The sequence below is a fragment of the Colossoma macropomum genome, unplaced genomic scaffold, assembly GCF_904425465.1.
Source record: "Colossoma macropomum unplaced genomic scaffold, Colossoma_macropomum, whole genome shotgun sequence".
Lineage (NCBI taxonomy): Eukaryota > Metazoa > Chordata > Actinopteri > Characiformes > Serrasalmidae > Colossoma > Colossoma macropomum.
Window position 1 is genome coordinate 42,060,331 of NW_023494803.1, and position 17,561 is coordinate 42,077,891.

At 40.5% G+C, this 17,561-nt stretch overlaps 1 protein-coding gene across 1 annotated transcript; it reads left to right on the plus strand.

Annotated features, from left to right (window-relative positions):
- Positions 1 to 997: 997 nt before the first annotated feature.
- Positions 998 to 16,820, plus strand: gpn1 (GPN-loop GTPase 1). The gene is made up of 14 exons (XM_036593899.1): positions 998 to 1,181; positions 2,236 to 2,329; positions 2,493 to 2,532; positions 3,208 to 3,274; positions 3,369 to 3,406; positions 3,523 to 3,601; positions 4,868 to 4,962; positions 5,707 to 5,752; positions 7,205 to 7,351; positions 9,283 to 9,365; positions 9,586 to 9,625; positions 10,260 to 10,350; positions 11,556 to 11,669; positions 15,733 to 16,820. Exons 1-14 carry the CDS (start codon positions 1,008 to 1,010, stop codon positions 15,822 to 15,824), a joined length of 1,200 nt encoding a protein of 399 aa, XP_036449792.1. The 5' UTR covers positions 998 to 1,007; the 3' UTR covers positions 15,825 to 16,820.
- Positions 16,821 to 17,561: the final 741 nt, after the last annotated feature.

The window sequence follows — 17,561 nt, forward strand, 5'->3', positions numbered from 1 at the left end:
AACCCACCTCATGTTTCCTGCTGGGGTATTGCTGGGCTGGGCATTTCTTGCTGCTGTTGAACATTTGCTCGAGTGCGCAGTGTTTTCCACGTCTTCTTCTGAGCCAAAGCTACATTGGTGTCAGAAGTGGGAGATGATTGCCAAGCTTGCAGAAATCATGCGGTGCACCAACAAACTTAAAGGAGGACAGTGAAGAAGATGTAGCCTTAAGGCAGGAGGTACTGAGCCCAACGCCTCCCCCCTCCTGGTTGGGTCACCAGCTCAGAGCGAGGCGGCTGGCTGGGGAAGACGGCAAAGGATACAGCGCTGGGACTGGACATGCCTCTGTTGAAGTGCCTGTTCAAAATAAAAGCGCGTTCACCTGTATGCGCTGTGTCGTCTGCATCTTCTTCTGAGCCGATGCTACAGTACTGATGATCTGAAACCTGTGAAGCTGTTCAGGATGAGCAGATTATAATCAGGCTATGCGTATCTGCAGCCAGATTGTTTTATATTATTGAAAACATTGAATAACATGCTTGAACAGCAGTATTTGCAAACCTGTATTGTTTCATGTTTCCATGGTTATAAGTTGAATTCAAGTTGAACGTCACACATTTGAAATGCTAATAACAATGCCTATGTTCATTCATTTATTTTATTTATTAACATTAATTTTAAGTAAAATATTACATATCTTGAAACTAATTATTATTATAATAATACTAATTGCCGGAATGCTCAGTGTTTTCCAGGTCTTCTTCTGAGCCAAGCTACATTGGTGTCAGAAGTGGGAGATGATAGCCAAATAATAATAATAATAATAATAACGAATTTTATATATTTAGTTACTTTAATAAATATATATATTGCTGCACTGTTACCTTTGTCTCATTCCGCTTGATCATTTAGACGGAGTAAATCTGAAAGTGGAGTTTTGTCTCCCTCTAGCGGATAAAAGCAGCATCGACTCTTAAGACGTTTACGGCATTTTTACGACAGTGGCGCAGTGACTGTTTCTCTTCAGCATGGCTGCTGTTGGTGAGGGAGCCGCGGAGAGAAATGCGCGAAATGAGGCAGAAGGAGGAGAAACGGGAGGAGAAAATGTGTCCGCGAGGCTCGGAGAGGGAGAGACGGAGGGGAAGCCGGTGTGTCTGATAGTGCTGGGCATGGCGGGCTCCGGAAAAACCACGTTCGTTCAGGTAAAACGGGAGTGCTCCGTCGAACTTTCCGGTCCACCTTAAATGATGCAGCAGCTCAACTCTGCCGCGGAGGCGCCGCACTGTGACTACTGGGCCGTTTAAGGTGGAACGGAAAATTGTAATCTAGTAGCCAACTTTAGTCTCGTACATAGGCATAAAAATACAGATACACATGTTATAACATCTTAAAGCTTTACTAACATCACTGTACTCATCTATACGAGGGTATTGAAGGGAAACTCCACCCACTTTCCAAAATTCCCCGCAGTTTTGGAGATGTAAAGTCATTCAGAGTTCAGATGTCTTTACAGTGGTGTTGATAGGAACCAGGGGTCGCCATGACTACTATATAGATATAGATATATAAATATAGATAGATAGATAGATATAAAGCAGTGTTTGAAGTTCCTCTGTGTCTGTATGGAGTGTGTTGAGTCTTTCCTCTGTGTAGCCGCACAAAATGAGCCAGAGGTGAAGAAGTTCACTGACAGAAACAACAGCAACCAGATTCATAACAGCGTCTCCAAATAAAAAGTTCTTGTATATATTTTTTCTTAACTTATTGTCAAAATTCAGACTTTATGATGGTTTTTCGCTGCTGTTTTTAGCTCTGCCCAGGGGTGGAAAGAGTACAGAGAAACTGTACTAATGTGAACATATGGGTCAAAATCTTACCAATATTTCAAAATTCCTTCTTAATTCATAATTCTTCTCATAACTGTGATGTAAACAGAGTGATTCAGAGTGGTTTGGTGTGAAATGGTTCAGATGTCTTTATAGTGGTGGTGATAGGAACCAGGGGTCGCCATGACTACAACACAGATATAGACATTTTATTTACTATCCAGAACCACCAGTGAACCTACACGAGTCTTCTGAGTTTATATGGAATGTTGATGATGGAAAATAGTGGAAAATCTGAAATAATAAGTTTTCTTTGCCCCACAGCTCCCTGCATGTTTATGTATAAAATATTCTGTGACAGTGTTTCAGAGTGTTTACAGTGGATTATTAGATTATTAGAATTAACCTTGTTTATCTTCTGTCCTTCCAGCGACTCACCGCCTTCCTCCACACCAAGAAATCTCCTCCTTACGTCATTAACCTCGACCCTGCGGTTCACGAAGTCCCTTTTCCAGCCAATATCGGTACGTAAACTTCCTTCATTGAGTTGTGGAACCGTACAGTGTAAGATAGTGAGTTAAACACAGCAGTTTTATGTCATGTTACGGTGGATTGATGTGTTTTTTATGCGTTTGCCTCAAGATACATTTAATGGGAAATATTCACTCTCATCTCTTGTATCTGCAGATATCAGAGACACGGTGAACTACAAAGAAGTGATGAAACAGTATCCTTTGCATGGGGACGTGTGGTCTGATTGATCTGCTCCTATGGCTGAGATCAGTGTGTTGTAAGGATTTGATAAGATAGAACAGTGCAGCAGTAAAACAGAGCCACATTTAAAATGCATGCAATGGTTTTTGAGATGTAATCAGAGAGGTTCAGAGTGGTTTGGTGTGAAATGGTTCAGATGTCTTTACAGTGGTGGTGATAGGAACCAGGGGTCGCCATGACTACAACACAGATATAGACATTTTATTTACTATCCAGAACCACCAGTGAACCTACACGAGTCTTCTGAGTTTATATGGAATGTTGATGATGGAAAATAGTGGAAAATCTGAAATAATAAGTTTTCTTTGGGGACTATTTTGCCTCACAGCGCCCTGCAAGTATCCCTCCACCATGAATGGAGTTTAAGTTCTCTAAACTATCATAAAACAGCGTCTCAGTCATCAGGCAGTGAATTCATAACCATTTCATGTAGTGACTTTCTGTGAGGGAGCTTTTAGAGGTGGACGTCTGGTTCCTATCACCACCACTGTGAACAGTTCTGACTCTAGTTTCTCTAAAATGGAACGAATTTTGTTTATTTTTTAACCATTTAATTATGCAGAAATAGTTTAATTCCAGTAATAATTGAACAGTTTTCCAGTGTTTACAGTCTTTGACTCTGATACAGATACGGATTAGGCCCAAACGGAGGAATTGTCACTTCTTTGAACTTGTTTGCGACCCGGTTTGATCAGGTAATCTACAGGCAGCCTGTAGGTGGCACTGTTTGTTAGTTGTCAATGGATATATTGGTGTCTAACCGTGTTTCCTTCCTCGTTGTTCCTTCAGGTCATGAAGTTTATTGAGAAAAAGCAGCACAATCATCAGTGAGTGTTTATCAGGCGGAGGTTTGGTGACTGCATAGCGAATTAGAATCATTTTAAGGGTTAGCGTTTTAGGGTGTCGGGTTGGGCTGTGTTATAAGTTTGTTTTATCTTTGCAGGTATGTTTTGATTGACACTCCAGGTCAGATTGAGGTGTTTACCTGGTCAGCGTCCGGAACCATCATAACAGAGGCCCTCGTATGTATCTAACAGTCACTAATCTACACAAACACTGTGGGTGAAAAGGTTGGAGACCTTTTTATACTGTAAATGAGTTTTTATTTTGTCTCTGTCCAAAGAAAAACTTCTCCTAAATGTTCAATTTACAGGAGAGATTTAAAGAGATTTTTGTGTCTAATTAGCCCCACAATGGTAGAGTTTTTACTATTCTAAATGCTTCGCTAGATATTTACTTACTACAATTTCTTAGAAAAATAAGCTGCTCGACTCTCCCAGCCTGAGTATGTAAAACAGATGTTAGCTGATTCCCGTAAGATGGAGGAGGAAAAATCACCTGTTGTTTGTTCTGATTTTGTTTTTTTTAATCATTTTTCTTAAAGTTTTGTCTTAGAATCTCAAAATAATAATTTATGTTCTTAAAATGTTGTTTCTGTATTTCAAAACGTTTACATTTTCTTTAAAATATTGTTTTAGTATCTCAAAATAAGTTGTTTTCTTAATATTGTCTTAGTTTCTTAAAATAAACTTAGTATCTCAAAAATCAAGGAAAATATGTGAAATAATGAATGCTATTTGTAAAGTAAAGTATTTTGGAGTAATATGTCATTATTACAAGATGCTAGGTCATTATTTTGACACAGGGAGGCAATAATCTAATAGAATATAGAATAATATAAAAATTTGTAGATTAGTAATTAATGTGTTGAAAAAGTAAGGCAGTATTTTAAAAATGTAAGTTGTTATTTTAAGATACTAAATCAATATTTAAAATTGTATTTCAATAATTCAGTGAGACACCAATCAATATTTAAAAAATGTGAGTCACTGTTTTGAGATACTAAGTCAATATTTTGACTGCTGCCCAAAAAGAGGAGGAGAAATAAACTAAGCTCTTTTTCTCCTCTACCTGGCAGAAATGGACTTCCATTAAGCCTGGATTCAGACAGAAAGTTAGATCAGGTTAACTGCAGTTATGTTCGCTGGGTTTTGTTAAGCCAAAAGACACAAACACTGCATATCAGCCCCTCTGCTCAATAAACAGCACGAGGAAAACGAGCGAACAGACCATGAGCAGCTATAAACTGAATGTAGCTGGCTTTGAATAATGAAAATATAAATATCTATCAGTAATTTAGCCCTGATGTATTGATGTTTCATAATTGCTTGTCCAAGTCTTTGATTATTTGCTTTGTTGAAAAGGAAGAATGCAAACTTTAGATGGACAGAGTGCATAGTGAAAATCGTGATGAAAGTTTTCACTTTTTCTGTGTGGTTGTATTTCAGGCCTCCTCTTTTCCCTGCGTGGTGATGTATGTGATGGACACGTCCCGCAGTGTGAATCCAGTCACCTTCATGTCCAACATGCTCTATGCCTGCAGGTCAGCAGAAATAATCACTTATAACAAATGGACAATTTATATATAATTTTTTATACATATATATATATATATATGTATATGCACACACACATATCGCTGTTGTAGGAAGAAAACCTTGCATCTTCACTTGTTGATCTTTACACTGTATGTAAATTTCATGATGAATGGACCAAAAGAAACGACCCAAAATGACTTGGAAAAAAGTCTGGTTCCATTGACTTACATTTAAAGTAAAGTATGTTTTTAGTGGAGATACAAGATTTTCTTCCGGTATTGTGTGTATATATATATATATATATATCTGCTGTGTATCTTGCGTCTTATTTATCTACCTCAGACTCAGATACTGTATTACATATATGTAAATGTGTACAACTGTACATATCGTAGCTTTTATTTCATAACTTATATTACTGTACAAAAAATGTACATTGGAAATGGTGCGGTGCTGGTATATATTAAAGTGCATATTTAGAGTCTAAGGTGTATATATTTTTGTATTTAATTACCGTGTAGTCCTCTTGTGGTACGTAAATACAAAAATATATACACTTTAGACTCTAAATATACACTTTAATATACATTCACCTTTGTAAACGTGATGTGACAAAAAATGTGGTTTGATTTGATCATTTTTAATGTCACATCATACAAGATTAAAGCTTCTAAAACAGTGATTTAGTAAAGTATTTAGACTGACAGGTGGGTATTTATCTGTACTGTTATATGTTGTGTTTTCTGCAGCATCCTCTACAAAACCAAACTGCCCTTCATCGTCGTCATGAACAAGGTAGGAGAACTCGGCGTGATCATGTTCAGGTCATATGGTAGCCATTCATACAAAAACATGCCAAGCAAATAAAACTTCATTAGGCAAAACATGAAATTCAAACACAATTGGTACTAATTTAACTGCTAATAAAGCGCTGATAACTGCTGGATTTGTTCTCTTCTGAGTGAAAGTATAACAGTTTTACTTTTACTCAAGTATACTAGTGAGTAAAGGAATCTACGTATTACTCAGTCACATTTTTACATTCTTATTTAGTTATTAATCCCTTTTTTGTTTGATTTCATTCTCTTTCGTTGTTCGCTTCATCTGTACTGGTTTGTGATTGGTCACATCTCTGACTTTGGAGCTTTAGCATTTTATTTTAGACCCTAAAACAGAATAATATGTTGTACAATCTTCAGGTAAAGAGGAATTCTGCCAATTATTTATTCATTTATTCATTTCTGTTTGTAATTACATTTAGGGCTGAACGAGTTGGGGAAAATATCTAATTGCGATTTTTCTGGCTTTATATTTTGACTGTGATTTAAGTTGTGATTATTTTCTATAAAGTAAGGTTTAGTCCTCTTTTTTACCATGAAGACCAGAATATCCACCTATTCTGACTTGAGGCTTGTCCCCTGAATGCAGTGTGCCAGACTGCCAGTAGGTTGTGGTTGTGATGTCACAAGCCGTGGAGGTTTGGTTGCCTCTAATTGGTTTAACTCCTCTACAGGCAGTTCACAGGCTCTGTGTTATGAAGTTAAAATTCCCATTTTTAAATTTAAGATAGCACTTTTGATAAAGTAGGTTAATTTTTTTTTTTTAATTGCAGCTCTTGCAATTTGAAAATTGCTCTCTTAAATATTGACATAAAAACGATCTTTCAGCCCTGATTACAGTGCTAAGATTTAATCAGAGTGTTTCAGAGTGGTTTGATGTCACATGCTCTGTTCAAGAGAAACGTACAGAGTCAGAATTGTTCACAGTGGTGCTGATAGGAACCAGACGTCTGAAGCTTTTAATGCCTCCACAGCTACATACAAGAAGATTATTATGCAAAATCGCATTTCCTGATCTCTGAGACGTTGTTTTCTGATTGTTTTGTCAAAAAGGTTTAAGCTTAAAATGTTTTTTGTTTTTTTTTTTAATCCACTCATACCAAACCACTCTGAATGACTCTCTGAGGTGTTTACAGCCCAAAGACTGAATCATGCAGAAATGTTGAAAAATCACTTGAATTCCCCTTTAAGTGTTTTATTGATACCTGATACCTTTGTAGATGTTTTTTTGGGAAGGTACTTTTGTTTTAACTTGAGTCATCATTTTACCCAGGTATCAGTACTTTTATTCAGTGTGAATTTAAGCTGCTCCATCCACCTCTCTTTATGTTTAATTGCTGCATAATTAGAGTTAAACAGTGTTTGTGTCTCTCTTTTTTCCCATCTCTGCACTGCGCGCCCTCCCCAGACCGATATAATTGATCACAGTTTTGCGGTGGAGTGGATGCAGGACTTCGAGGCCTTTCAGGACGCTCTGAATCAGGAGACGTCGTACGTCAGTAACCTGACACGCTCCATGAGCCTGGTTCTGGACGAGTTCTACACAAACCTGCGCGTAAGTCGCTGAACCTTTACACTCACACCCAGAAATACAGCCTTCAGGGTGCACGTATTAGGGCTGCACGATAAATCATATTTTTATCATAATCGCGATATCAGTTTCCGCAACAAATGCACTGTTAGAGCAGTGATGACAGAACAGATCTAATGGCCTCAGACACGCAGCACAAGAGAGACATCATTACATTACAGCACAAACCGGTACAAGCCTGCTCCTCTGCGCTGGGACTGGACCTGCTCTCCCACACTGGGGACGAGGAACTTAACCATTCAGCCGAACTGCAGCTACCCTCCCTTCCCTTCCCCAGTGGTGCTTGATATAGCCACAAAACATCATTTGGGACTCGGACACATCCACACTCGATTAATGATGCGGTATTGGATTCAGTCTGGGTTTGACGCGACTTCTGACTGAAACACCAACATTAAGGCTTTGTTCACACAGCAGGTAAAAGTGGCCCAAATCTGATCTTTTTCTTCATATGTGACTCAGATGTGTGTCTGTGTGAACAGATAAACACACTGAATCTGACATTTTCAATTCTGATTTGAGACGCTTTCATATGTGGTACTGAAATCCGATCCGTATCCGATCTGCGGCAGTGCGACTCAGTCTGAACAGCCAGACTTTTACGTCAGTCCAACTCGACATTCCTCATAATTTCATGCTGCTGAGACTCATAAACACTTAGGCTGATGTTTCTGTACCAAAAAAATTATAAGAGACTCTTCGCAGCCGCTCCGTGTTCAAAGAAGTTTCCAACGAAACAGCCGAACGCGGCCGGAGGAGACCGAGGCTGCAGCGTCAAAAAGAGTTTAAAGAATCCGAGGACGTGAACCAAAGAAGTGACCGCGCCCTTTTTACAGCGAACTCAAACACATTCTAGGTGATGAGCCCAGCGGTCAGTCAGTGAAGCTTCATGATGGCTCCTGTGATGCTGGTGAAGATGAAGCTGATCCTCCGGGAGCGACTGGCGTTCGTTGGCGGTCGTGATTGTTTACCTCTGGATGAGCCGTGAAGCAGCGTGACGCTCTGTTCTTTAGAGCATGTGGGTCAGTTTAGGAGCTGATCTGTTCAGACTGATGTCGCATACAGATCACGTTTAAAGATAATCTGAACAGACAAACAAAAAAATCGGATTTGGTGAGAAAATCAGATTTAGACCTGCTGTGTAAACGTAGCCTAAGACATTCAAATGACATTTAGATTTTTATACTGCAGCTTTACAGTTAATCACACTGTAAGTACTTTAATTCAAGCCTGTGATATTAATGATGGAGTTGATTAGGCTGTTTGCTATCATTTAGCCTGTTAGCTAGCTGACCAGCCCCTCAGTTTGTTCTAGTTAAGAACATAAGTCGTCAGCCCCTCAGTTTAAACAAAATCGGGTTCTTACTTCATCAGTGCACTCGGTGCTCCATGTGAGCAGCATTAGAGTCAAAGATTATTCATTAACAGCAGAAGGGTTTTTCGTGCCGTGACGCAGTGATACAGCTCAGTGGTCGTGTGGTCGTGTGTGTATATCGTGGATTTTACAGCACTTTTAAACGCTGCTCAGCCTGTCAGGATTTAGGACCAGATCTATGCGTTTCATAAATACAGTAATTTGTCGCCCTTCTAGTGTTTGGTCATGTACGCACTGACGCCTGGTTCCTCCTATCAGTGCTTAGTTCCACACAAGGAGCACTTTTTAGTATCTCAGTCAGAACTTTCCATTTTTATAATTGAAATTTTGGTGGGTTGCGTCCTTGTTTTTAAGCATTCCAGTTAACGAGTAATGATGGTCAGTTAGTGGTCAGAAGTTACACGCCAGTCCAGGAGGAAGTCCAGCACAATTTCTGCTTAAGATAATTTGATCCATTGTTAGACCTTATTAGCATTTTTGAAGTCAAATTATCTCTTTATGTCCTGATTTGTGTGTGCAGGTTGTGGGTGTGTCGGCTGTAACGGGTTCAGGACTGGACGAGCTGTTCGTTCATGTCGCTGATGCTGCGAAGGAATATGAAACGTAAGTTTTCCATCCGCTCAGTGACTCCTGGAGGCCTCTTTATCTTGGAAATTTGGATTCACTTAAATAGTTACTTTAACTGTGAGATGTTGCAGTAAGTGTGACTACTTACTACTTAAATACAGGACGAAACTTAAGTCTAGTTTGTGTGGGTTGAGTTTGCACATATATTTAATTAATAATTCACTTATTTGTGCTCTTTTTTCCCCTCTTTATTCAGAGAATATCGCCCTGAATATGAGCGGCTGCACAAAGAGCTGGTGAGTAATGCGCTGGTGGGCTGCAGTCAGAAACGTCCATCACAGCCTGCCTCCCTCAGAGGGAGCCAGTAATTAATGATTTGAGTAATTAATCATTATTAGTAGTGGAGAGATGAAACAGATATTTTTGTAATCACTCGACCTGTTGACCAGTCGACTAATCGAACTTTTCTGCTTTCGGTTCCTCTCTGTCATTTAGTAGCACTAAACGATTTGTTCTTTTATGATGGAACAAAACCGTAGAAGCCATATCGCCCCCTACACTTCCTGTAGTGTATTACAGTCTGTCAGAGTGACTGTGTGGATCATATGAACATTATAGAGCTTTTTAAATGAAACAGTAGAAGCCATAATAGCCATAAACCTAAATGGTTAACTATGGCTAACAGCAATGACCAAATCCAGGACCAGAAACTGGATTTAAAGCCTGGATTTGAGAGCCTCTCGTACAGAGCGTTTTAAGTGATCGTGGACTTTGTCGTTGCAGCTGCTGTTGTTAGACTCATTTCTTTTTATTGAGAAAAAACTTTGTTGTAAAAAAACTATGGCTGACCTGTAGAGATTTATCTGGAGGATGTTTGTGGTGTGGGTGTTGTTTGATGCGAAGATTTTTAATTTCCTTTCTTGCTCCCAGGCCGAGGCTCAGACTAAGAAACAGCAGGAACAGCTGGAGCGCCTCCGGAAAGACATGGGCGAAGTTTCCATGGAAACAGCCGTGGAGCCAGGTACTGCGATTCAGGAAAACGGACACATAACATGCACTCGGACTCATTACTGCGGCCCTGATTGGCTCGTCTGCATAAGAGATCTGAACATGAATAGAGTCCTGTTCTCTTAATGGACTCCTTCACAAATCCCTCAGCTCGCTGTGCTTTAATTAGAGCCGGTCCAGTCATGAGGAGAGAAAAGGCCGAATTATTCATCAGTTGCGAGAAAATAAATTACTTAAGAGCACAAATTAATTCAGTTAAGAGCAAATAAATTAATCATGTTAATTTACAGTTGGTTGCAACAGAAGTGGTACAGGTTTAGATTGCTGGCAAGTTATCAGATAAACAAACATCGCTCAGCACCGCCCTCTAAAGGCGTCATCAACGAACATCAAACAAACATCAAATAAACAAACGTCGCTCAGCGCCGCCCTCTAAAGGCGTCATCAACGAACATCAAACAAACATCAAATAAACAAACGTCGCTCAGCGTCGCCCTCTAAAGGAGTCATTAACAAACATCAAACGAACGCCGCTCAGCGCCGCCCTCTAAAGGAGTCATTAACAAACATCAAGCAAACGAACGCCGCTCAGCGCCGCCCTCTAAAGGCGTCATTAACAAACATCAAATAAACAAACGTCGCTCAGCGCCGCCCTCTAAAGGCGTCATTAACAAACATCAAATAAACAAACGTCGCTCAGCGCCGCCCTCTAAAGGAGTCATTAACAAACATCAAACGAACGCCGCTCAGCGCCGCCCTCTAAAGGCGTCATTAACAAACATCAAGCAAACAAACGCCGCTCAGCGCCGCCCTCTAAAGGCGTCATTAACAAACATCAAATAAACAAACGTCGCTCAGCGCCGCCCTCTAAAGGAGTCATTAACAAACATCAAACGAACGCCGCTCAGCGCCGCCCTCTAAAGGCGTCATTAACAACCATAAAATAAACGAACGTCGCTCAGCGCCGCCCTCTAAAGGCGTCATTAACGACCATCAAATAAACAAACGTCGCTCAGCGCCGCCCTCTAAAGGTGATATTGCACCTTTTAGTTGGACACCCACAGTGTGTTTTCTGCTATTTTCATTATTTTTTGTGGATTCTTATTGTGGATGGTGTGAAATTGCGTCTCAGTCACCCTTTATTCCCTTTTAGGTTTACAGCTCTGGTTCAGGTGTTTTCTTACTGGTCTTTTACATGTTCTTGTATTGCTTCTGCAGAACCGTCGGGCATGAGCGGCCCCAGTGACCTTATCTTCACCCGCGGGAACCCTGAAGTGGAAGAAGAGGAAGAAGAGGAAATGGGCAGTGACACAGATGACATTGATCACCAAGGTAACAGTCAGTACACATCAGCAGCGCTGTCAGGACTGATTTTCAAATCTGCGGTATTTGGATCTTTACAGCTTTACAATTTTTTAAAATTCATTAACTTGGTCTGGTTGTTGAGGAAATCGATTCGGGTTGTGGCTACTTGAAGGACATGAAAAGACGTTTCCGATCCTCGCTAAAAGCATTTCTGTGATCACTCCGCTCCAGGGTTTCTATTTCCCGCTCCTCGCTCACACAGCGCAGTCATATATCAACACCAGCTACTCAAACTAGACCCAAAACTGCCAAACGTCTCTAAACTGTCATGTTCGACAAACCAGCTTAAACCTGTGTTTCCTAAAATGCTGAGAATGAGGCTCCTTTGGACAGATCTACTGTAGATCCATGTTTTTGTTCCTGCCTTATGTTGCACTTTCATTATATTTTCAATTAAATGGTGCTTTTTGATCTTGGAATTGTTCTCCTCTCGTAATAAGTTCATTGTTTATCATATAAAACCTGTTTAACCCCTTAAAATCCCAGGTTTATTACATACAAAGAATTATTATTATAATTCTTATTATAAGAATTTTTATTATTATTATAAGAATAATTATTATTCCGTAGCTACAGGGACTTCAGTGCAAACTGATTGAGTTATTCTTAGATTGTAGAGGTGCATAATAAACTTGGGCCCACCGGCGAACCCGTGACCTGTTAAGGCGTTAATAATCTTTAACTTCTTCACTTATGTTAGCCTTCAGCTGGCAGCAGCAACCAGTGTCGGACACAGTCATACAAAGACATGATAAATGCCTAAATACTTAAAATCCCATCAAATTTAGTGGGGAGAATTAAGCCGTACCTAAAAATCTATTTCATTAACAATAATACAAAAACAGTGGAATTTAGCAGTTAGGCTACTAACTCTAACTGCCTACTGGGAGGGTGGCTGTCTGCAGTCTGGTGGTCAGGAACCTCTGTTCATTCAATGTTATTAAATATATATGCCGTTTGAATGGTCACAGACACAAAGCCCTCAGCGAGCTGCTGTTACAGCGTTTCATGGTGATGGCTGCAGCTCTAGTAGGCACTGTGCCGGTGGGAGGCAGTCTGGCTTTGGCTGCAGGCAGACGAGGGAGGCTGGAGCAGCAGGTTCCTGTAGGCGGTGATGGAAGACGCTGCTGAAAGACTGAAAAGTCTGACAAGTCACATTGTACGGCACTGAAAAGCTGCACTGCAAGTGAGTGGAGATTATTCTGTTATTTTGTGGGTGGCTTTATTTATTTGTTTATTTATTGACTTATACTGTTCTGTTCCCTCCTACACTGATCTCTAAACGGAGAGGAACAGTTCAACATTTAAACTTTTCAAGAATATAGGCCCCGCCCACAAATGCACTCTGCTGTTTGGGCGCTGAAAAAGAATCCCACTCGTTCTAATGGGAAAGTTTGGACCACTTACTAATGTACTGAACGCAAGACGCACATGAGCAGATCAGTGGATCCTTTTATTTAAGTAAACAAAGACGCTCTTAGAATAAAAGCTCAGTGTAAAAATCTTTGAGAAATGAGAGAGAGAGAGAGAGAGAGAGAGAGAGAGAGTGAGTAATATAACTGTGCTGATTTTTCCATTTTCCTATGTTCTCTTTCAGTGCCGAGCGCCAGGGATGCAACACTCATGCATCATTTCTAATATCAATTAATAAATAATAAGTGCACATTTCACTGGGGTGCTTTCAGTCTACCTGCAGATGCTCATGCTCTGTACACAGTAAGAGATGTTTGTGTTTGTATTTTCCTCATTAAAGGAGTAATCCGGCCTTAAAAAGAAAACAAATATATATAGTTCAGTTCATTTTGGGGCCGTTTCCTTTGGTCCATTCATCTTGAAATTTACACGCAGTGTGAAGGACAGCAGGCATTTTCAAATCAAATCAAAGACTGAAAATCGACAAAAAAGGAGGTTTCGGTCAGGCAGATCAGTACATTAATAAGGGGTCTAAACTCGCCCTGATTCTTTTTCAGCGTCCAAACAGCAGAGTGCATTTGTGGGCGGGGCCTATATTCTTGAAAAGAAAAGAATAAGTCAATAAATAAATAAAGCCACCCACAAAATAACAGAATAATCTCCGTTCACTTGCAGCTTAGCGTGGCTTTTCAGTGCCGTCCAGTGTGACTTGTCAGACTCCTCAGTCTTTCAGCAGCGTCGTCCATCACCTGTATGTCCCACAGCTTCAGCAGTTTGACAGAATTCACACTTTTGTATCTGTTTTTGTTTTTAGTCAACGTTGTTTTTGTGTATTGTGCAAATACGTCATACAGCCACTGACCTCTGAAGTTGTGTGTCATTCTGTTTTTGCGGTTGTGCCTGTATTCAGACCTCAGGGTCTCAACTCGTTTTCTCTGTGGGAAGAAAATGAACCTCAGCACAGTCATATACCAACACCAGCTACTCAAACTAGACCCAGAACTGCCAAACACCTCTAAAACTATCATGTTCGACAAACCAGCTGAGACCTGCGGTTTCTAAAATGCTCCAAAGTGCTCGTAATTGATCAAAACTCCCTCCCATCTAAAAGATGCATCACTAGAAGGGGGTTTACTAATCTTTTAAAGTGAAGATTCACTCACCCTCAGGTGGTAGTAGGTGATATACAGGTTGAAGTTGAAATTTCTTCTAAGGTATTAGTTTTGGCATTATCATTATACCGTTATGCAGGTAAATGTAGATAACATAATGTACAGACAGTGCAGAACACGCTGATTCCCTCACTGCTCATCTAGTGAGCTGCAGCCTGAGGTCAGTTAGTCCAGTTTATGGTCAAAGGAGTGACATCATCAGATTGTAATGAGTTAATGGGAAAAAAAGAATGGAAGGAAAAGCCAGTCTCTTGGGGTTAGTTGTTAGACATTAGCCTGGCATGGAGGCTAGCTGGTGTGATGAAATGTGCAATTTTGTTGAAATATCCTGCCATAATACATATTTATAGCATATTTTGATGGCTTAAAATCAGCGTCCTATTCGCCAGCTTCTCATTCCGATTTTTCTGTTCCACCTTAAATGGTTTCTCATTATTATCATAATGCCTCTGGCACCATAATGTAACTGCTGCAGTTAAAACAATAATTAGGGGCTCCTGGGTGATGTAAGCGTCTAAGCGTTGACCCTGTCATCAGGAGATCGTGAGTTCAGTCCCTGGTGATGCTACAGCAATCTGTGGCTGGGAGTCCAAAGCCGCCTTTCCACTGCATGGACTCACTTTTGGTACCAGCTACTTCGTTTTCCACTGCAGATATGAAACCCCTTCGGCACAGCTGGTCGTCACAGCGACACTGCATGAAACTGCATGAAAATTTTGTTCCATCAGCCCCTTCTGAACAAAAACACGGCGAGACGATTCTGGTTGCTCAAAAAGGTGACGCAAGAAGCTACGCTAACCTGGTGGCTAACACCAGCATATGTGTTTAGCGATTCTCAGACCAGCCAGCAGTCTGCAGTGTTTTTACGTCACCTTTTGGTATTGGCTCAGCTCGCTTAGAACCTTGACGGAGGTCAAGTACCCGGTATCAGGTACCAGATTTGCCTAGTGGAAACCAAAAAAAGCGAGTAGAGTCGAATCAAGTCAAGCCGGTACCATGATGTGGAAAAGCGGCTCAAGAAGGGCAACGTTTTCCCCGCTCTCTCTGGGTGGGTAGGCTGGCCTCGCGTCTCCCCCAGTCACTCAGCGGGATGCGAGCCAGCGCAGGCGTCTGTTAGCTGGTTTAACTGGTGGTTAGCGTCTCCTCCAAACACGTTCAGCTGTCCAGAGATTTTGCGTTAGCAGTGCGGTGGCTTCACAGGTCTTGGGCGAGTCCTAAATAGGGAACAAGAAAAGACAATAAAATCGTTAATCCCAATTATTTGTATGACGATTAACGGACTGTTAAAATTCCGTGACATGATCGCAGCAGCTCTGCTCGCTCTAAACTCTCCTGCAGCATCACTGTAGGATGCAGGTGAACCCTGTGATAACCGACAAACGGTGGTTGAGTTTTTAGTTTTGGTCCGAGCTCCTTTAACTCTCTCCGTTTCCTCTTCCCCGCAGTTACAGAGGAGAGCAAGGAGAGCACGTCATTCGCCACCTTCCTGACGGAGAGGAAGAAGGTGGTGCAGGTGCGAAACAGGAAATCACAGTGACGGCAGGACGACGAACGGGTCAGGAAGCTACGCCTCGGGCCTTGACCTCTGAACTCTGAGCTTTCTGAGGATGTAGGAGTCACAGTCAGCCTGCTGGAGTTCGATTGGCTTTGGGCAGCAGAGCTGAAGTGGCGTCAGTACAAACAAACCGTTCTGCCCGAAGCAGCTGGAGCCGACGCCACTTCAGTCACGAAATGACGAGGGCAGATCGGAGCAGGGATTTCTGTGGATTTACTGTCTGATGAAGCAGCTCGGCTCTGTTCTGGTGAACGTTTAGAAGCAGCAAATGAGGAGAACCTTCAGGATGTTCCCGTCTGGCTCTCTTATTTGATATACAGTCGCATGCCAAAGTTTGAGTCAGTCAAATTCCCTGTTTTGTTGATTTTAAGTTAAAAATAAACATGTTCAGAACACAGTTACTGTTTATTTGCTGATTTTAACATATTGGAAAGAAATAAACATAAAATGTGGCTTGTGGAAAAGTTATGGCACATTTTTAGATTTTGTTTTATCTTTTCCAGTATGTTAAACTAAATAAATAGAAATTGTGCACTAAAATTTGCACAAAAACATGTATTTAAGTTCCAATTGGAGGTTGTGATGCATGTAAACATGTAATTTGACTGGGGCTTTTGCATGTGACTGTACACATTCATACAGTTTTCCAGATCTAGGCTCATCCCGTTCACTGAAACACAAAGCACAGGATTTTCTCAGTTTAAATGGATAATATAGGCCTAGCTCTAGTGCTTAATTTATCTGGATAACTGAAAAATCCTGCTTTGTGAATTAATCTGGCTCATCATGTTTTTGTTTGTTTTAGAAATGTCTACTTTTTATTGTCTTATGTGTGTTAGAACATTCTGTCCTTCATTCAGACCAGATTACATACATTGTCCAGTATCATAAATGCTCTTATCTAGTTTCATACACGTTCTGACTGTTAATAAATGCTGTATTTTGACTGTTATGAAAATAAAATATTTTACAGATATACACGTCCAGCTGTAAGGTGCCGTACTGAGTAAAATGCAGTGTTTGTGGTGGGCCGAGGGCCAGAAAGGCAAAACTGTGTTCGTGTAAAGAAGGCAGGTTGAATTTTTGAGTGCTTTTTGAATGAAGCGCAGACGAAACAGAGCAGAGCTCATGTTCATATGTCTGTCCCAAAGGCACAGTAACAAAAACAGCCTGTGTAGTTCTAAGGCTTTACAGAGAGGTCATATAAAATTATGACTGTTTTTGGTACATAAAAACACACAAATGTTATGAGTGGATCTGAGTGGGACAAAAATAGAGTACAAGAAAAATGTAGAGCCCTTTAAATCCCGAAATGAGAGCGACTGCACATATGAACTGGATTTAAGATGCAGTTGTGCTAGTTAACTAATTTAAAAATGAGCCACCAGGGGGCCCTGTTCCTGTCTTTTCTCTAGAGCCTAAGAATCACTAAATCCACTCATGGCTACAGGGGAGGTGTTTCAATCAACTTACCTTTATTTAAACTCGGAGTACACTGAGAGACCCTCCGGGGTCATAAGAATCATAGTAGTGAATTAAAAAATTAAATCAAACCATTAAAATTACAAGAATATAGCAATTTAATAAGACACAACAAGGATAAATGAAAAAACATTAAATAAAGAAACAAAAGATGTAAAACAATAGCTTGACAATATTAAAATAAATAGAAATAAAATAATAAACATTAATAAACAGAAATCACTTCAAAAGTTAGCT